Source organism: Microtus pennsylvanicus, chromosome 7 (genome assembly GCF_037038515.1).
Source record: "Microtus pennsylvanicus isolate mMicPen1 chromosome 7, mMicPen1.hap1, whole genome shotgun sequence".
In the NCBI taxonomy this organism is placed as follows: domain Eukaryota; kingdom Metazoa; phylum Chordata; class Mammalia; order Rodentia; family Cricetidae; genus Microtus; species Microtus pennsylvanicus.
This window is the reverse complement of record NC_134585.1, coordinates 121423892-121444431: the sequence shown is the minus strand read 5'-3', so window position 1 is coordinate 121444431 and position 20540 is coordinate 121423892. Positions and strand designations below refer to the sequence as shown.

Here is a 20540-nt window from a genome sequence, read left to right as displayed (position 1 = left end):
CTCACAATTTTTTCCTATCTTCTCTTCACCTGGAAGGTTCACTGATTCCTTGCTTTATATACCAAAATGTTCTCTTCCATCTCCAATGTAATGAAATTTAGATTATGTGTTTACTTCTATGAGTGCTATACTGATTTATTTTTCTCCTGGAGCTTGTGTTTAGGTATAGGACTACATATGCCTGCTACCACTGCACGCCCACCATTACACACTCACCTCCACTGCACGCCCACCATTACACACTCACCTCCACTGCACGCCCACCATTACACACTCACCTCCACTGCACGCCCACCATTACACACTCACCTCCACTGCACACCCACCATTACACACTCACCTCCACTGCACGCCCACCATTACACACTCACCTCCACTGCATGCCCACCATTACACACTCACCTCCACTGCACGCCCACCATTACACACTCACCTCCACTGCATGCCCACCATTACACACTCACCTCTACTGCACACCCACCACTGCATGCTCACTGTTGGGAGTTGCAGACCCTCAAACCCTTAATTTCCTATGACCTTTTCCTATTACCTCTCCTGGAGGTAAATTACTTCTCTATGCTTGCAGCTGCTCTGATCACGAAACCCGCATGAGTTCCTGATAACAAGGAAGTGGTTTCTGGTGAGCTTTCAGTAGAAAGTCTTGAGAGCTAGGGCGTGGCCACTAGTCAAGGAGAGCACTGTATAAGCTGCCTTGGAACATAATAAAATTAGCATTCTTGCTTCAAGAGTGACCCATGTCCTATGTGTTCTTTAATCCCTAGACCCTTGCCCAACCATGGTTCCAGGTGGTGTAGGTGCCGCAGCCCACCACTACCTGCCCACCAGTGCACACCACCATTGCATGCCCACCACTGCACGACAACTACTACACACCCACCACTGTAGCTCACCACTGCACACTCAGTCACTGTATGCCCAGCACTGTATGCCCGGCACTGCATGCCCAGCACTGTATGCCCAGCACTGTATGCCCGGCACTGCATGCCCAACATTGCACACCCACCCTTGCATGCCCACTACTGCATGACAACCACTACATATCCACCACTGTAGTTCACCACTGCACACTCAGTCACTGCATGCCCAGCACTGCATGCCCAGCACTGTATGCCCAGCACTGCATGCCCAACATTGTACACCCACCCTTGCATGTCCACTACTGCATGACAACCACTACATATCCACCACTGTAGTTCACCACTGCACACTCACCACTGAATGCCCAGCACTGCATGCCCAGCACTGTATGCCCAACATTGTACACCCACCCTTGCATGCCCACTACTGCATGACAACCACTACATATCCATCACTGTAGTTCACCACTGCACACTCAGTCACTGCATGCCCAGCACTGCATGCCCAGCACTGCCTGCTCACCACTGCATGCCTAGTACCCAGGAGAGAACTTGATATGTAGAAGGTGCTCAAAACTGACAATGAAGGCAAATGTATATTCTCTAATCATTTTATGGATATTGATCTATATTAACAAGCAAAAGAGGCAGGTCATATATTCTTATCATTACTTTATAGACAAAACTACAAGTCTCGAAAAATTGAAGACTTACTCAAAATATCACAGGTATTGAGAAAGATGAGTTTTAAATCCAGGCAATCTGATTCCCGAGTCTATGCTGTGCTTAAAATAGTTTTAAAGATCCTCCCACTGGGTAATGCGTCAGGGTAGATTTTCCGGGCTAATACAGAAAACTGTGCCTTTCACAGCTAGAAATTTTTTTTTATGGTTCAACTAAAACTTTCTAAAATGAAATGTTCAGCACGCCATCCTTTAATTATGTTTGTGGGATCCACCATATTGCTCTGTGCAGTAGGCTCTCATTTGCATTGGTGTCTTTATTTATTCATTGGCAGGAATTTGGGCTGTTTCTAATCTTTGGCTAGTAGGAGTAACACTGGAATGAGTATCCTGTATAAACTTTAAGTGCCCACATCCAGGACCCATGGCTAAGTGAGAACTCTGCAGTTATTGGCTATGCATATATTTGGCTTCAGTAATTACTGACAAAGAGTTTTCCGAGATGGTTGCTCTGGTTTGCGCTCTTGGACAATGCCTCATCAACATTGGCATTCTGCCTTTTAATTTAGGCATTTTAGTCAGTGTGCTATGTCCCATGGTGGTTTTAAAATTTCTATTTCTCTGATGGACAGTAGGTTAAGCAGTATTTTCCTATGCTTATTGGTCATACTGAAATATTTTTATTGTTAGGTTGAGTGTCATGGGCTCCTGAGACTCGGGAAGAGTCAGCCACTTCACCTACCTCCTGGGGCGCCCTCTCTTCCGTGCTGTGAGGTGAAAGCAAACAGCTTGAACGACAGTTCCCGCTTGTTGCTTTGCCAGGGTCTGCGATAGGGTTAAGAAACTTGAACTATGTTTTTGGATGCGGCTATCTCTTTAGTGATTGGTCAGCCAAAGTTGTTTTGCCTCATTCGGAGAGAAAGGAAACTATAGGCAACCAACAAGCAATTCAAGTGCAAAAGGAGGTGACAGTAGAAACATTGAAAAGAATTTAGTCCCTACCTCTACCCCCCAAAAACCATGATAATCCAGGCCATTTGTTTGATTGATTTTTTTTGTTTGTTTGTTTGCTGGTTTACAAAACAATGTGTCCAGAGACATCCCCATTCTGCTCCAATTTATTCGAAGGAGTATAAATTGATCAGTGCCAGCCATCAAACACAGCACCCGGAGCAGGTCCTGCATGGCCACATGCCCTGCAGGAATCATCGCAGCTTCTGTTTCCTTGGCACCAACGTTTACTCTCCATTCCCGCGCCACTGGCTGGCCTATTGACTGTGACCAGACTGTGAGGCGGTTTCTGAGTCACGCCAGGTGTCATGTGTCCTGCAGAAGGCTGAGTGTCTCTGTGGCCATTAGGTGGCGCTATTGGGAAAGGAGAAAGATAATCACGTAAACTGTGAGGCAGGCCTGGGAAGAGGGAAGCTTCAGCTGAGTAGGCGTGGGGGCAGCCTGCCTGCATAATCCTGCAGCCAGCTTTGATATAAGGCAGGTGTTTGTGGGAGAGAAGGAAGGGCGTTAGTGGAAAAGTCCGGACTAGATAGATGGCAGTGGGGATGGAGGGACAGGGCATATCCCCCAGCATATCAGCTGTCTGGATCAGGACCTGCTGTTCCTATTTACACAGTAATAACCTGGGCATCCTTCTGCTGGTCTAGTTCCCACACAGCCACAGTGAACGGGCTTATGAAGGGTCAGGTACTTGACACTGACTCTTCAGCTTTCCAGAAACGTCTCCTGGATTGTAAATTGCTCCATTACGGACAACCTTCTGTGCTTCTGCCACAGCAAACAGCACATCTTCCTATGCAGGTGCACCATGAGGGAGAACAATGCCCCAGCTTGTCCAAAGCTGGGTGGGCTCCCAGGATGCAGAAATTTCAGTGTGAAAATTTGGACATTCCCAGGTGAACTAAGATGAGTGGATTGTTCCACCAGGAATGCCAATGGGTCTCAGAGGCAAGCGTTTCCTTTGTCTCTGCCTCACAGGTTGAGCGTTGGTCAGCTATGAGGGTATTTTAGACCCATGAAGTCAGGTAAAGAGAGTAGCAAGCTCCAGGGGACATTTGGGGCTCTTGGGCTGTCCAGATACATGTTATTCCCACACAGGCAGCTGCAAAGCATCGGGAGACAGTGGTCCAGATCCCTGGGACCAGCATAGTACATGGAGCCCAAGAGGCAAGGCAGTGACCTCTTTTGAGTACTTCCTTTATTCTTAGTGATGGGGTTCTAACCAGCCTGAGCAAGGCAAACATGATTCTGATAGGCTTTGCCCTTCCTTTAATCCCTTTGCCTTGCTAAAAAACCATTAGATTACATTCCTTAAGCTAGCCATCAAAGTTATAGGCCCTCCATATTCACACACTGGTGTGGTTAGAGGCTCTCCATATTCACACACTGGTGTGGTTAGAGGCCCTCACTATTCACACACTGGTGTGGTTAGAGGCTCTTCCATATTCACACACTGGTGTGGTTATAGGCTCTCCCTATTCACACACTGGTGTGGTTAGAGGCCCTCCATATTCACACACTGGTGTGGTTAGAGGCCCTCCATATTCACACACTGGTGTGGTTATAGGCCCTCCATATTCACACACTGGTGTGGTTAGAGGCCCTCCGTATTCACACACTGGTGTGGTTAGAGGCCCTCCATATTCACACACTGGTGTGGTTAGAGGCTCTCCATATTCACACACTGGTGTGGTTAGAGGCCCTCCGTATTCACACACTGGTGTGGTTAGAGGCCCTCCATATTCACACACTGGTGTGGTTAGAGGCCCTCCATATTCACACACTGGTGTGGTTAGAGGCTCTCCATATTCACACAGTGGTGTGGTTAGAGGCTCTCCATATTCACACACTGGTGTGGTTAGAGGCCCTCCATATTCACACACTGGTGTGGTTAGAGGCCCTCCATATTCACACACTGGTGTGGTTAGAGGCCCTCCATATTCACACACTGGTGTGGTTAGAGGCCCTCCATATTCACACACTGGTGGTGGCTAGAGGCCCTCCATATTCACACACTGGTGTGGTTAGAGGCCTCCACAGCTCTTTTGAATAATAACCGAGTCCACACCAGCCTCCCTTGAACTTCTATCAGTTTGCATTTCCCCCACAGGTCCACTGCTGCCATGCACCCAGTTAACTATCACCTAGAAATCACAGGGCTGGGGCTCTCCTTGCTGCTGCGTCTCTGCCCTCTGAAAGACTTCCCTACATATGCAGTCAGCTGGGGCAACCTGGCTGTCACGTGGTTGGTCTTAGCTGTCCTTATGGCCTCTGGGCTTTGTGAGCATGGGCTGAGAAGCCTGGCTCAGAACTCTGAGCACAAGGCTGTGTGGATCTTCCCATGACAGCTAGATGAAGGCTTTGCCAGCAGCTTGGCGTCTCCTCTCCTATCTGCCATCTGCAGCCTGGTACCCTTCTCATTGCTGAGGCCTCCCCTGTAATCATTGGCCTCTTCTTCTATTGATGTGGTTGGAATGTCCCTGGTCCTTAGCCCTGCACTTCCTCTCAGGGTCTGGGTATCTGATCTTGGCCTCCAATGTGTGCCCTTAGTGTTGGTGAATAAAGACCTCTGCTGAACTTGAGCCGAGCTAGAGACAGTGTGAGACTTGTCAGCCTGGTAGAAGTGTCAGGCAAGATTCATCTGGGAACCAGCTAGACCCTGGAGATCAATGGAATTGTTCTCAGTGTGGAAAATGGGTGAGAAAAAACTATTCAACTAGGGCAAGAGAGCGGCAATTCTGACTTCTAGGGATATTCATGGACTTGAGAGGTCCAGTGGAGTTTGGGAAAAAGCTGTTGGTGAGAGTGGCTGGCAGGAGAGCCAGCTGCTGGCTCTGCACAGGGATACTGACCTCTCGGTTCACCATTTCCCCAGCCCCTGAGAGAGTGCCCAGCATTTGGAGAACGACTGGGTCCTGCTTATGCAGATGATATATCCATGAAAAGACAGTTCCCCCCATCTCCCTGGAGTGCCGCTTACACGTCTGTCAGGCCACTGAGGGCTGTGTTCAGGAGTCAGAGTCACCTGGATTAGAATTGTGGGGCCCTATGCAAGGTCAAGAGTGCTCCTTAACAGAGGGTGCTGACCTCCCTGAATCTGTGTGAGGGTCTTGTACACAAGCCTCAGGACTTGGCCTAGACTACCCGCATGATTCCACATGGCCTCTCGAAACCTTTCCTCAAATTTTCTCATATTTGTGACTTATTCTAGAAAAAAATCTCTAAGTTTGAGAGACCAGTATGATCCATGTGCCAAGAGTCTTCAGTTGAGTAAAACAGCTGGGGCGTGGACCCTACATGGCCTCCCATCTCCTTCTCTCAAGACTGAGTGGGGAGGAGTTGGGGGATGGGTAAGGAGCTTCCGTTCTGTTCCGAGGCCAAGCCTTGCTATATCTTCCCCACAGGTGAGGGCGCTCATGAAGAAACAGCCTTCGGCTCTTTCACCCCAGCCCAGCGTTTCCTTGGCCCTCTCACACAAGTTTGTAGCTCTGTTCTGTTCCTAGGTGAAGGAGCACCAGGACGAAACCAGGTCACCTAGGTTACATTTACTGAAATCCATCTAAATGGTCCTCAAGTTTGTTTTCGTCTCAGAGGTGCCTTTATTTTCTCTGATGTCTGTGGCTGTTGGTGTGTTTATATGGGGTACCTCTTCCAGACAACCTTCTTTCCTCCATTCTAGTTCTTTCCTCTGGCAACAGGCCAAAGAGCAAACAGACTATAGTGTAAAGGACCCCGCCCGAGGTTTTTAGCATGGGCGGGGAGATGTCAGCTTTTTGGTGTGTTGTCTAATATGTGAGGTATGTGTGTAGATCAGCCTGGTGAGGCTGAGGGGGCTGGTCTACATGCTCCGAAGGGGGGATCTCTCTCTCTCTCTCTCTCTCTCTCTCTCTCTCTCTCTCTCTCTCCCTCTCCTCTCTGCTGCTGCTGTCTTGTGTATTTGTGAGATGTTTTTATTTCCCCCCCCCCAGATCTCCTTCCGAAAGGAGACTATCGTTGCCACAGACGGCAGAGGTGAGGAAAGGACACACATCATGTCAGTTTTAAGAATAGCTTTATTACATATACTTTCACCAAGGAGAAAAAGGCAAGGAAGCTGGGGATGAGCCAGCTCCTCTCACAGAGACACAAACTTAAGACCATACATGGTGTCCAAAGCCCCCTCAAGCCAAATGGTTCAAAGCAGACCATCCATGAAGCCCAAAGACTGACAGGGGTCCCAAGATTCCCACTTGTGTTTCCATATTGACTGTTTGAATTCAATCTTTCAAAATATTTTGTTTCAATTTTACAAAGCACAGACCACATTACAATGTCTAACCATTTTCTTTTGTTAGGATGCAGAAACAGTTACACCGTTTTTGAGTTGGTAACACCACCGGCCTCTTCTTAATACCTGCTGTAGTGTTGATAGCCAGCCTGAAGCCATTACAGGTTCTTTTGAGGTTTGAAAGAGAGCCTTGCACTCTGAAAGAGGGACAAAGACATCCTTGGTCATTGGGTACTAAGGGCTAGTTGAACTTTTGCCCCAAGAGAGCTGTGTTAGGCTTTGGTGGTCTCCTTGGACAGCCCCACCACTCCTGGACTAGAGATCATCCACCGGCTGCAGAGAAGAGGACTCATTCACAGAGGTTGATAAGAATCAGAGAGCTATCTTCAGAGGTACAGACCGAGTCCTGAAATACTGAGGAAGTCAGGAGACAAGAAGGGGTATTATACGGAGATACCCACAGGAGAAGGTCACCAGAGCGGGAACTGGGCTTGGGTTTTCTTCTGCTGGTCATCTTCTTGACTCCAGGTGGCGTCTGACCAGCTACTTTCCCTTGCCCTGGGATGAAGCCTGCTCCTGGGCCTTCTGCGGGAACTCCTCCACACATTTGGTTTGGGTTAGCTCCTGGCATGACTCCACATGTTGAGGCAGGCACTGATCTTGGCTTGGAGGTAGGCATGGATCTTGGCCTTGCTGTGGGCAGTTTCCTTGGCTTATCTCCTGACACTGAGGATCACAGACCTCCTGAGCTTGGAGTGAACATTTGTCTTGGCTGGGGTCCTGAACACACACTTCCTCAGCTTGTGCCTGGCACTTTTCTTGGGTCTTTTGAAGACATGGAGGTGGCACACATGGTTGCTTGCACTGTTGGTCACTGAAAGACATCTTGGGTGATTTGAAGAGCCTGAAAAAAAAAAAAGAGGATTTAAGCTGTTTTACATCGAAAGCACCAAGCTGGGAACTTGAGAAAGGCGTGGGTGATTGAGGATTGAGAGAGGGACTGAGGAGCAGATAATTAACTCTCAGACTGACTTTTATCCATGTCTTTTATATCCCTAGCCCAGCTCCTTCTGACACTTGTTTCCAAGATGAAAATATTATCCGGGCTTTTGTCTGGATAGACACAAGCTGAAAACCCCGGTCCGACCACAGAATTGAACTAATAATCTAAAAAGTCATCTACAATACATTAAACAGAATACATGAGATAGTTAAAGTGGTCATATAAAAGGCAAGATGTCTAAAATAAATGTAGAAAGTATAGTCTAAGATAGGAACAGAACAGTGGCCTCCAAGAGATAGAACATGGGGGAGAGAGATGGGGAGGGAGGGAGAGGGAGAGAGAGAGGGAGAGAGAGCATGCTTACCTGATCTTCAATGAGATTCAACGAAGGATGTGGATTGTGGAATCTAGGAAGGTGGGGACTTTTATACCATGCTTGGTATGGCCTCCTGAAGAGCTGGTGGGCCACGTGGGCTAAAGTCCTAATTGTGGAGTCACCATAACAAGCTTCATCTGAAATCACGAACCGTTTGAGTCACTGCTTGTGATGCCTGTTAATCAGCCTGCATTTTGGCCTCTGGGTTCTCAGCAGACCTCAGCAGGGAGGGGCTCCATTCAGAGCTTTCATTACAGGCAGCAGGAAAGGAATGTCCATAAAATGTTATCTGTCTGTTAGCAGGGCCGAGGTGCCCTGTCTACTCACACTGGTTCAGGATGCAGTGAGAGATACGATCAACCTTGCTCATCTCTCTTTGCCAGTAGGAAGAATCTACGCCTAAGGCCTGGGGTCTGTCTGAGTTAAGGACTGGTATGGTTTATTTCAGACATTTCCACTGGATGTTCCTGCATTATAATAAATGCAGAAAACGCCTCCATTTATTTTGTCTGGACTAGCTCAAGGCTTGGCTCTAGACAGTGAAGGTAGTGGTCTTGGCCTGGAGGCAGGCATGGAAATCAGACCCAAAGAAGATGGCTTAGACTTAGGGCTCTAAGTTGAGACGCCACAGTGTCCTGGGCAGAAATGAAAGTTTTTCCTGCATAAAGTCCTGAGGAAAATCAGAGTGTTTTCATGTTCTTGTGTCAGGTGATGTGGTGAGGGGAGAAGAGAAGAGGCCACCCTCAGTTTCTGAACTTTGGGTTCTGGTGCCCTTTGAAAAGTAGAGCTTTTCCGAGTGACCAAGGAAACAGGTTGGAACACCTTTCTCCTCACCTCCTGAAACACTTGTCAGATTGAGGCCAATGGAAACTGAGTTTGGGGTGGAATCAAAGTTCAAAGCAATGTACCCATTTCCTCTATGTCTTGTCCCTGTTACATGATGAATGCTGCACCGAAGCTGTTGAAATCCCTCAGTCTTCAAGCTCCATTCACACCTGCCGTGTTTCAGGAGTCTTTCCTGGTCTTCCCTGCAAACCAGAAAGAAATTCACTTCTTTATAAACTCCCATAATATTTATGTGTATATATTATATATGTATATATATATGCATATATATGCCATTTAGTGTTTCTGTTCCCTTATTCTGGGCTGTAAGTTCTGACATCTGACAAGATCACATGTATTATATAACTGAAAGATAAGATTATTGATGGGGCAGGCATGAGTGAGGGAATGAAGGGGCAGGTGTACAAGACAGTGGTGGACAGACAAAGATCTTCTCACAAACCTTGGTCCACCATAGAATTTTTCTTTCTCTTCTGTTTAAATAATTCTTTTGAAAATTCATGTACAGTACACAAGACAGACTACATAGGATCCTTAAAGATATAAAGAAAGTAGCAATCAGCTTTAAAGAGAAGCCAGTAGAATGCACAAGGCAAGGCAGAGGCAGAACAGAGATGGAACAGAGAGAGAAAACGGGGGGGGGGGTGGCAGGGGAGGGAGAGAAGAGAGAGAGAGGGAGGGAGGGGGAGCAGAGAGAGAGAAAGAGCTCTCAGGATTACCTGAACTTACTACAGGCTCCATGAAGACTGTGAACTGTAGAGCCAAATAAGGCGATGACTTCTAATAGAAAACAAAAGACTAATTTATTCAATTAAATATTAATATTTAGGGGGAAATAGTATTCATAATAGAAGTCTAGAGCAGTGGTTCTTAATCTTCCTAATGCTGAGACCCTCTAATGCAGTTCTTCATATTGTGTGACCCTAACCATAAAATTAATATTGTTACTACTTCATAATTGTAATTTTATGCTGTTATGAATTGTGATGTAAATATCTGTGCTTTCCAATGGTCTCGGGTGGCCCGTGTGAAAGTATTGTTAAATCCCCAGGAATGGTGACCCACAGGTTGAGGACCGCTGCTCTAGAGTCCCTGAAGTGTTGAATTTATTTTATTTGCTATGCTGACTAAATTTCAGTAACTTTCAACATGATAATCCTCTGGCTCTGGAGATGTGGGTCAGTGGTTAGAGCACCATCCGCTCTTGCAGGAGACTAGGTTCTGTTCCAAGCATCCAGATGACAGTTTATAACCGTGCCATAGGTCCAGTTCCAGGGGATCCTGTGCCGCCTTCTTGCCTCTGCAAGGATTAGCTGCAGAATGGGAAGGCTCTACTTGCTCCCATTCTATTCCCCTTCAATTTAAATTCCCTTTCTGTTTCTTTTCTTCCCCCTCTTTATCTCTTTAATCTTTTCTGTGAAATGGTGTTTAAGAGGCAAAGAAATGCTACTGTATTGTAGAAAGTAAGGTATTAGCGACTGCTGAGTTTATTAACATTCTTTTTGCTAGGAACAGTCCTGCTCTTTTAGGGCCTCCCACTGATGGAGATGCGCAGAGGTCAGCTGTTATGCCTGATCTCGGGAGGCAGAGGATAGAGGAGGGGCGTTTTCATGTAGCTTTGAGGACAGAGTCCTCGTTAGAAGGTTTCTAAAGCACAGAGAGCCAGAGGGATGAAAAGAGGATCTAAAGCCCTCTTAGGCATAGATGAGAGATGAAGGGAGAGGATCTGCTGGAGATTTCCACAAGTTTCCTAAAACGCGATGCATGAGATGACCTTGTTCATGCTCCATGCATTTCTGTGATTTTTGGATAAGCTCCAGGAAACTGAACAGCTGTAAGAAGAAAAATGCAGAAGCAAAGCAAGGTCATATTGTCATGGTAGTGGATAGCCAATCTGGATAGATCCCCGAGCTCAGCTTATCCATAAGACCGTCCCACCTGTCATTGCATTAATTCGTGACCATTCTTGAAACAGAAGCCAAGTCCCGAGGAGGACAGATAATGACTTGCCAAAGATGTCCTACTTAGTCAGTAGAATTTGTAACTGTGTTTGGTTGTGTGGCAAAAGAGAATTAAGATGGGAGACAGAAACTCAATTGCTTGATTAGTTTACTTAGAACAGAGAGATTATTTGGGATATCCAAACGAAGGGTGTAATATAAACTCGAGGATCCTTGTAAGAGTGGAGGAGGAAGAAGCATTGTTATTTACTGCGAAAGACTATGTGGGCCATTGCGGGCAAAGACAATGGGAGAACATGCAGAAATGGCAGCGGCTGTGGAAGCTGGAAACGCCAAAGCCATGCTCTCCAGGAGGTTCCACGAAGCAGGGTAGCCTGGATGTCACTCTGATTTTAGTTCACTGAGACCACCTGCCATTTTTTTTGTCAACTTGACATAAGCTAGCGTCCTCTGGGAAGAGCATTATCAATTGAGAAAATGCCCCCATACAATTGGCCTATCGGGATTGCACGTCAGGTAGTTTCTTTGTTATTGACTGACGTGGGTGGGTGGGCCCACCTATACAGAGGGCAGTGCCACTCCCCGGCAGGTGGTCCTAAGTTGTATAAAAAAGCAAGCTGAACAAGCCATGATTAGCAGTCAGTAAGCAGCAGTTTCTTCATGGTCTCTGCATCCTTCCTGCTTCCAGGTCCGACTTGAGCTGCTGTCTCGGCTTCCCACAGTGGTGGACTGTTAACTGGGAGTGTAAACTGGAATAAAGTCTTTCCAGGTTGGTTTTGGTCATGATGTTTTATCACATCAGGAGAAAAGTAACTAAGTCATCCCCATAGATGTCTGACTTTGAGAGCTGCAATGCATTTTGACATTTTGTTCTACTAAAGTAACTTGTGGCAGAAATGCTAAGAAGCTAATGCTTCTCACCATCTCAAGCCCTTGGGGACTTTGAAGGAGCAAGGATTCAGATGAAGTAATGGAATCTCCTTCTAGGTCCTTTGTTTAGAAGACCCCTTTATCTGTTGTATCAACACACTCAATCCAGACCTCCTTTAGGTAGAGGCGGCTTCAAGATTCATGGAACAACTAAACTCAGGGTTCAGGACTGATTCTACCACCTAGAACGTGTGTGGTGTTGGATTAGTAGCACCTCTTAGATACTCAATAATCCCTTTTCATGAGAAAGTAAAGATCCTCTTTCCCAAGTCCCCGTGAGAATAATTCAGAGTGTACAGTGACACTTGGTACCCTCATACTACCTATGAAGGCTTGTATTGGTGTTGCCTCAACACTCGCTTTTTTCACAGGTCTTTTCTTGATTTTCCAGTTCTTGGTTCTATGTTCTTTGCTCTGACTCTACAACATTTGCCCTTTGGCTTTTCTATTCACTGTGATGTGTAGACAATTCACCTCATAAGGGCTTAGGTATGGTCTCTGCTCCTCACAGGGCCCGAGTGGTCACTTGACCCTCTCTCATCTCCAACAATCATTAGGAAAGTGGGCTCTATCTGGGTGGTGGTCGCACACCCCTTTAATCCCAGTGCTTGGTAGGTAGAGGCAGGTGGATCTCTGTGAGTTTGAAGCCAGCCTGGTCTACAAAGTGAGTTTCAGGACAAGCTCCAAAGCTACAGAGAAACCCTGTCTCAACAAACAAACAAAACAAATAAAAAACCCAACAGCAACAACAACAAAACACCAAGGAAAGTGGGCTCTTGGGTCTGTTCCAGCTTTCCCCTTCTGTGATACTGTAAATGTGAACCTGGGTATTCTGTGTCTTTCTAAGTGTTCGGTGACATGCATGTGGGCCCCTTCTCCTTGCTTAGAAGACTCAGTTTTCTGTTCTCTGCATGTAACACGGACTGGGAAGATGGCTGAGTGACCTTAGATGACCTGTCATTTTCTTGGTGATTTGGGGAGACCGAGTTAAAAAAAAAAAACCACCTCAGTGGCCCAGTTAGTTAGCAACGAGGCTTGGATATCTTTGGGGAGATTGTCCCACCCCAAATCTTAAGGTGACTAATTTCCCTATGTCCAGTCCTCTTACTTAGTTAGACTCGTGCTGATCCGATCGGAAGGGTATCTGAGAATCTAGACTCGCGGGCCTGTTATTATCGGGAGCCAGGATGTAATTAGACAGAGAGACCCAGGTAATGTAGAAGATTGTTTTTCCTTCATTCCCATCAAATAACAATCTCCTTTGTGGAGATCATAAAAGTCCCCAGACTCCTTTGATTCGCTCACCCGCATATTACAAGGCGATGGGTCTGATAGCAATGAGAAGGGTAGAATGTGGCTCGTCCTGTTGGCTGCCTGGCAGGTGCCTCTGGAGTTTACTGAGCTTGTGAATTCCTTGTGGAGAGAGCTTTTTTCTTGCCTTCTCTTCATGTCACCCACATAGGAGTCTGAATCAGACAGGCGAAAGGCGGGGCTCGCAGGCCCTTCAGGCTGGAGGGACAAATGAGAACACCCGACTCCACTTCCTTGTTTTAGCCTGAGCGCGTGGTTTTTACAGGCAGCACTGACTACCTATCAGCTGTGACCTTCAGATGATGGAAGTGAGGGGTAAGTCATCTTGAGGGCCTTGCTCAAGGTCAGGTGGTAAGTTTACCCCTGGAAATGGACCTGGAAAGTCAGACTGTTCTACTGGAGAGACTTCAGGAGTTTCAAGAAGACATCAGTGTGTATAGCAACCTGTGGTTTGTAACAAATGTGAGAAAATGTTCAAATGTGTGTGCCTTCCCCTTCTAGGGGGCAGGAGCCCCAGGACAAGAGCCACTGACAGACACGGGGAGGAAGGATGTCCTTAGACTGCTTAGCTTCGCTGTTGGTCTCCCATCTTTTCCACTTCGAGTCTGGGTCCTGCCTCATCGGGCCCTAAACTGGGGTTAGAAATCGCCTGACAACCCAGCTAATGCTCAGGAGTTTGGGTCAAGTGGTTCCTCACCTGGAAATGCCACTTCCAGCTCAGATAGTGATGTGAAAGCCTCCTCTGGGTCTCCCACCAGCCCAGCTGGGGATGGAACAGAGGTGAAGACCCCTAGCAGCATGGTCTTAGTAGGTATTTTTCATCCTCTCCTCCTCTCTGCCTCCATTGCCCTAGCTTGTATATCAGGCGACAGGCAGCCTGCGCCTTTCCTGGAGAGCCATGGGCATCCTAGCTGGCCTGGACTATGCTAGGGCTCTGTGGTGGCATCTGCTTTGGGACTCTCTGAATGGACCCAAGGACTGTTTTGCCAGGAAGGAAGGGTGCTTGGCCCTGCCCACCTCATCGTCTGTAGGTCATCTCTCTGGCACTGCAGACGGTGACCTCACTGTTCCCGTGTTGCCTATTTGTACAGCTCTCTACCATTTAAGGCCGAGTCTCAGTGGCCTCCATGGGAGCTGGGAGTAATTGCAGCACTCCGGGGAGCTCCGGCCTCCTCATCACATTCTGGTCTTCTTCCCCAGAGCTGCCTTTGATCTAGCTCTGGGTTGGAAAGGTAACCATTAAGATGTCTATCTTCAGTTTCATTTACATGGAAGATGCACGGACTAAGCTGGCAGTGGACGTTCTCTCGTTCTCAGATCTGGCCTTCCTCCTAGACTGCATGTGCGCTTCTAGAAACTGAGGCTACAGCTCCCGGCCTGTTCTCCAGTGGTGCCTCTTGGAAGGCTGTGTTCTCAAGGTGAACCTTCCCTCTCTAATGTGGGTGCTCCCTTCCAAGGCCTATCAGACACTCTGGCAGCCCTTGAAGAGCAGATTATTATTTTTATTACACAACAAATAAATGCATGTTAGTGAAAATTCAGAAAGCAATAAAGTTATATTATTTATGTCCTCACTATACTGAAACAGCGAGGACAACTCATTTTTCTATTGTTATTCATAGCTGCTTTGAGTTGAAACTGCTCACTTTATGGAAGCTGAGGCCTTACTATTCCCTCTTAATATTTTTCATGTTGGCCAGCAGATGCAGGGTTTTGGGCATGCTGAAGTATTCTGCGCCTGATCTGTAGCTCTACCCTTCTTCCATATGGATTCAGGGGCTGAGCAGTGCTCCATCAAGTAACAAGTGTAAATTTAATCAAATCTCCTTAGATATTTACAGTTTTTTCCCCTAAGTTACACTGTGGTAATTGTATTATTTCCTTAGCTTCTACCCTACTGCCACAGTTACTTTTCTTTGGTTTCTCCAAATTGAATCCACAGGGACTGTTGAGGCATTTCATGCTTTTGACATAGATTGCCATGTTTGCGGAATTGTTTTCTAAGAGGATGACCAATAAAGACACATTCTATTTATTTTTTATACCAACCACAGTTTCCCCTCCTTCTTCTCCTCCTGTTCCCTCCTCTCACCTCTCTTCTCCCTTCCCCCTTCCACCCCTCCTCTGTCTCCATTCAGAAGGGGTAAGGCTCCCATGGGAGTCAACAAAGTTTGGCATATCAAGCTGAGGCAGGACCAAGCCCTTCCCTTTGCATCAAGGCTGGGCAAGGCGTCCCACTATAGGACTAGGCTAATGACACATTCTTAACACTAGGCCCCAGGGATTTATTATTTTAGTGAAGATTTCGGTGCAGGTCATCTCATTCATCTTCCCCTTCCCGTTGTTTTGATTGCCTCTGAGGTGAGATGTTTTCGTCCTGTTAATACAGTTGTCCCTGTAACCTAACAAGGGTTGCCAGAAGTTTCTGAGATTCAGCAGACACCTTTCTTCAAAGGTGTGGAGCATAGAAACTTTGGGGACAGGCCTTCCCAGGAGGCCCTGAGACTTAGGCTTCATGTCAGAGAGAGTAACTACTAGTTGTCACATCTGGAACCTGGGAGACCAGTGCCCCGAAGTCCGTGTCTAGCGTTGTCTTCTAAGTGTGTCTATAATTCAATCAGAAGTGTCCCCGGTGCCCTTTTTCAGGATTTTTTTTGAGTATCTGTATTTGCCTTTGACTGTTCTGAATCATCTTCTCAACACCGTGGAAGGACGGGGAGGTATTGGCATGCTCTGGGTCCATGAAGAGGCATTTCATGATGGCTTCCTGCTACTGCAGAGAATTCCAAACCAGGTTTCCATCGAAACATTGTGGGCTACTCTAATGCATAGGTGATTTGACCTGTGTGACAAGGCTGCCAGCTGCCTGGCTGCAGGAGTAAGCTCCTGACCTTTGCCTGGAGATAAGAGGAGCACCCTCCTGTCTGACCATTCCCGAACTAGATCTGTGCACTTCAGGTGAGAGAATGGGACACCTGCAGGGGAGGAAGGCTGAAGGCCGAGTCCACGCACATGGGCGCCGAGGCTCTTGGTTGTTATGGTTCTCTAAGCCTACTGTATCCCACTGCAGTCCCCATCTCAGCAACACCAGCCTGTCCAGCCCTTCTTGTTCGTTTAGTTTGTTCTGGGCTCGCTAACTGCTTGTAAAATCTTCAGTAAATACCAGATGTGCGCACCTTCCCTGACTGCTGCTCTCCCACATGCATACCTGCTTTTTGTACTTAAGTTTTAATTTTGAAATCTTATAGATTCACATAAATTTGCAAAAACAAAGGTCCCAAGTGTTCTTCATTGGGATTCTTGAAGTAGGGACATATTATTGAATTTTAATATCCAAGTGAGGTAAATGATACAACATACAAGCCATTCTTATTTTAATAATGTCTATTTCTACAAAGAAATCAGAATTGGTCATCAAAAGAATAAATAATCCAATAAAAAATGAAGTATAGACCTAAACAGAGAACTCTCAACAGAGGAATCTAAAATGGCTGAAAGACACTTAAGGAAGTGATCAACATCCTTAGTCATCAGAGAAATGCAAATCAAAACAACTCAGGTGTAAGAATGGCCAAGATCAAAAACACTGATGACAACTTATGCTGGAGAGGTTGTGGGGTAAAGGGAGCACTCCTGCATTGCTGGTGGGAATGCAAGCTGGTACAGCCCCTTTGGATGTTAGTGTGGTGATTTCTTAGAGAATTAGTAAACAACCTCCCTCAAGACCTAGCAATACTACTTTTGGGTACATATCCAAAGGATGCTCAATCGTGCCACAAGGACATGTGCTCAACTATGTTCATAGCAGCTTTGTTTGTCATAGCCAGAAACTGGAAACAATGTAAATGCCCCTCAACTGAAGAATGGATAAGGAAAACGTGGTACATTTACACAATGGAGTACTACACAGCAAAAAAAAAAAAAAAAGACAATGACATCTTGAAATTTGTGGGCAAATGGATGGATCTAGAAAACATCATATTGAGTGAGGTAACCCAGACTCAGACAAATATGTACTTATTCATAAGTGGCTTTTGGACATTAAGCCAAAAAACCAGCCTACAATTCACAATCCCAGAGAACCTAGACAACAAAGAGGACCCTAAGAGAGACATACATGGATCTAATCTACATGTAAAGTAGAAAAAGACAAGATCTCTTAAGTAAATTGGGAGTGTGGGAATCATGGGAGAAGATAGAAGGGGAGGAGAGAGAAAAAGAGAGGAGCAGAGAAAATTATGTAGCTCAATAAAAACAGTAAAAACACCTATTTCTAAGTCTACGGGGGCACTTGGGAACTTGAGTGCTGTGCTCAGCAGAATTAGAGTCTACACGGAGCGGACTGTGCAGCAGGGGAGCCAGGTGGACCTTGTACTTGCTGCCTCTTCACCCACCATCTGCTGTGCTCCAGGACACCCAACCCCTGACTGAAATAGGACTGCCCTCCCTATGGCACAGTGGAGGAAACTGAGGCATGAGTAAGTTAAGTGGCAGATGGAAAGTCACAGTGCCATTAGGGGGTTGAGATAGAGTTTAAACCCAGGCAGGCTCTTGGAGCCCTTTGCCTGAGAGTTATGCAGCAGGACTAAAGGCAGGTTGCTGGGATGTCGGTTTTTGAATGTTTCTAGATCTCTGACCAATCTTTCTCTCTTTCTCTGTCTCTCACTCTGTCTCTGTCTCTGTCTCTGTCTCTCTCTCTCTCTCACACACACACACACACACACACACACACACACACACACACACTCTTCACGTCTCCTGTTTCCTGGGATTACATACTTTACCAGGCACAACCACACTTAAGAGTCACTCAGACTTTGCTCCAGCGGGGCTTGGCAGCTCTAAGCGACAGGCAGAGGCCCCTGGAGCTCTCACGGCCAAGGATTGCTTCTTGGTACAGTGCTGTGTGACCACCACCAGAGAACAAAGCGAGTCCTCCGAGACGGAAGTCTTGTGCAGCAGAGGAACGTGTTTACTTGTCAGTTCATGGTTTTGCTTCTAGCCCCACAAGGCTGTAGGTGGTAATGGAGGCCGGTGACGCTGGGGTTAGTGTTGCCCATGGTGCCTCACTTTGGGGGTGGGCATGAGCAGGGGCACCTGGGAGGGCAGGTTTCAATACACACTATGGTGGGGCATGGTGGTGAACATTGCAGGGGGCATGGTGGACACGGGGGACAGGGGGGGCACTTCGGTGGTGGTGGGCACTTCAGTGAACACTTGTCAGAGTAGCGCTGCAGCAGCTTCCTTAGACAGCTGGGCTGGCATTTGGCCTCACACTTTTGTTCACATCTGGGGTCACAGTACTTGGGCTCATTCGTGGGGTCACTGGACTTGTTCTTATCATCACTCGACATTTTGTTCTTGGATATGTAGGCCTGAGAAGAAATGAGAGACAGAGTGTCAGTGAGGGCTTCTTCCTGCTGGCCCATGCTGTTTTCATGTGTTCGGTCTCTAGAACATCTACGTGAGCCGTTCTTGCCTGTGGACTCGGGGTGTGTTTATGTGTCTGCCCTCACTCTGATTTCCTCTCTCCCTGCTTCCATCCTAGACTCCAAGCAGGTGCTCTCAGGGTCCTGGAATGTCACAACAACCTGGAATTTCAGTGTTGGTATTTTTTGTAACCCCTTGTGTTTGGCATAATTCATGTAAGTTATTATTTCAGAGTCTATATTGTGGATTGCATTGCTGGAAGCCTTGGTGGCCCCAGGTGGCCATGTCGTTACCCTCGAGAAGCAGGCGAGTGAATAGGCTTGGAATGGCAGGCACATTTGTGAGTTGACTCCTAGGCCATCCAGTCTTGAAAACTGCTTTCTTTTCTGGTAGACTGAGGCAGGGAAGGCAACTGAGACTATTTTTAGCCCCATTAACCATTCTAGAACCATCCTTCCCTTCCCTCAAGGGATCACAAGGCTCTGTCAAACAGTCGGGGAAAAGGAAGAGGTCAGGAGAGAAGAGATTAAGTGGGGGAATCTAATTTCTTGAATTTATGAATGTTTGAAGCAAGAAATATGATTTCCAGAAGGGAATTCCTTTTTGTTGAGTTCTGCCCTGAAGTAGGGCTTTCTTTAAGGAAAGCTTAACTTCTGGATTTGGACACGGTTTTTAGTTTTGTTTGTTTTTTTGGGGGGGGGGGTTTGAGACAGGGTTTCTCTGTAGCTTTGGGGCCTGTCCTGGAACTAGCTCTTGTAGAACAGGCTGGTCTCGAACTCACAAAGATCTGCCTGCCCTACGTCCCGAGTGCTGGGATTAAAGGTGTGTGCCACCACCGCCCGGCTGGGTTTCTAGTTTCTAACAACGCTTGAAGCTGGCTTTAGTTGGTATGCTTTTGATTTTATTTAATAATAAAAAGTAAAATTCCATGAAATGTAGTTCAAATGTCAGTATGTCTCTCTGGGGAGGCAGATCTTTAAATGGAACTCTAAAATGGGTAAAGTCCACTCTAGTCCATGCTGTTGAAAAGAACAAGAAACTTTTACAAAACAAACCCCTCTCAATCCTACTCGGCCCTGGGGTTGCTGCAGGTCGTTCTTAGGACCCAGATGCACAAGAACAGCCGTGGCTACTCAGGTGCAACTCACCCCTTTCTGTTGGTAGTGAAACTGGCAAGCAGTCGAGTGAGGTAGATGGAAGGGCTGTGCTTGGGGAAGTGGACTTCCCCCCTGGTTCCTCTGCTGCGCTCTGAGGAAGCTGGGGGTGGACTGGGAGCAGGCAGCTCCGTTTATGACATCATTACAGCATCATGAGAAGCGAATGCTGGGTGACTTCTAACTCAGTCCAAGAGAATCTAGCTATGATTACTCAACTCCCAGCTTAGCCTTCTCTCTTCTGGTTCCTCAGAATCAATGCTGGGAGAGCGGGGCTGCTGTGGAGGCTCAAAGGGCAGAAGGCTCGTAGCTTCCAGGAGTGGAAAAGCTGTCTAACTGAACACTTGTGGTCTGTTCCCTCCCTAGACTATCAAAGCTGTTTTCCCTTCACCTTTCTGGAAAGTTCTCTGGGTGGGTCACTTCCATTCATTTTCTTTTCCTGATTTTAGTAACATGAGATCCCGAACTCTCGCTTATCTTCTTATACTTGCTAACCCAAGTCCATAGATTATTTAGTTACCTTTCTTAACGTCTCTGCATTGCTCCTCCTTCCCCGTCCTCCCCTGCTCCGACATGTCTGGTGGGAGGACAGGGATTTATTTTTTTTTGCACTCAGGATGTAGTCACCTCTTGATATCCAAGGTTAATGTCCATTGTAAGTAGTGAATCTGACGTTCCCGACCACTCCTG

The 20540-nt window shown here is 46.9% G+C and overlaps 2 protein-coding genes across 2 annotated transcripts; both read right to left on the bottom strand.

Moving 5' to 3' along the window:
• Positions 1-7382: 7382 nt before the first annotated feature.
• Prr9 (proline rich 9) lies at positions 7383-7724 on the bottom strand. The gene has a single exon (XM_075979096.1). The coding sequence runs from the start codon at positions 7722-7724 to the stop codon at positions 7383-7385; it is 342 nt and encodes a 113-aa protein (XP_075835211.1).
• Positions 7725-18332: 10608 nt separating this feature from the next.
• Positions 18333-18620, bottom strand: Lelp1 (late cornified envelope like proline rich 1). The gene has a single exon (XM_075979205.1). It carries the CDS (start codon positions 18618-18620, stop codon positions 18333-18335), a length of 288 nt encoding a protein of 95 aa, XP_075835320.1.
• Between the last annotated feature and the right edge of the window lie 1920 nt (positions 18621-20540).

Bases quoted from the DNA above. Each gene is read 5' to 3' on its own strand.
- Prr9 (XM_075979096.1), bottom strand. From the start codon at position 7,724: ATGTCTTTCAGTGACCAACAGTGCAAGCAACCATGTGTGCCACCTCCA.
- Lelp1 (XM_075979205.1), bottom strand. From the start codon at position 18,620: ATGTCGAGTGATGATAAGAACAAGTCCAGTGACCCCACGAATGAGCCC.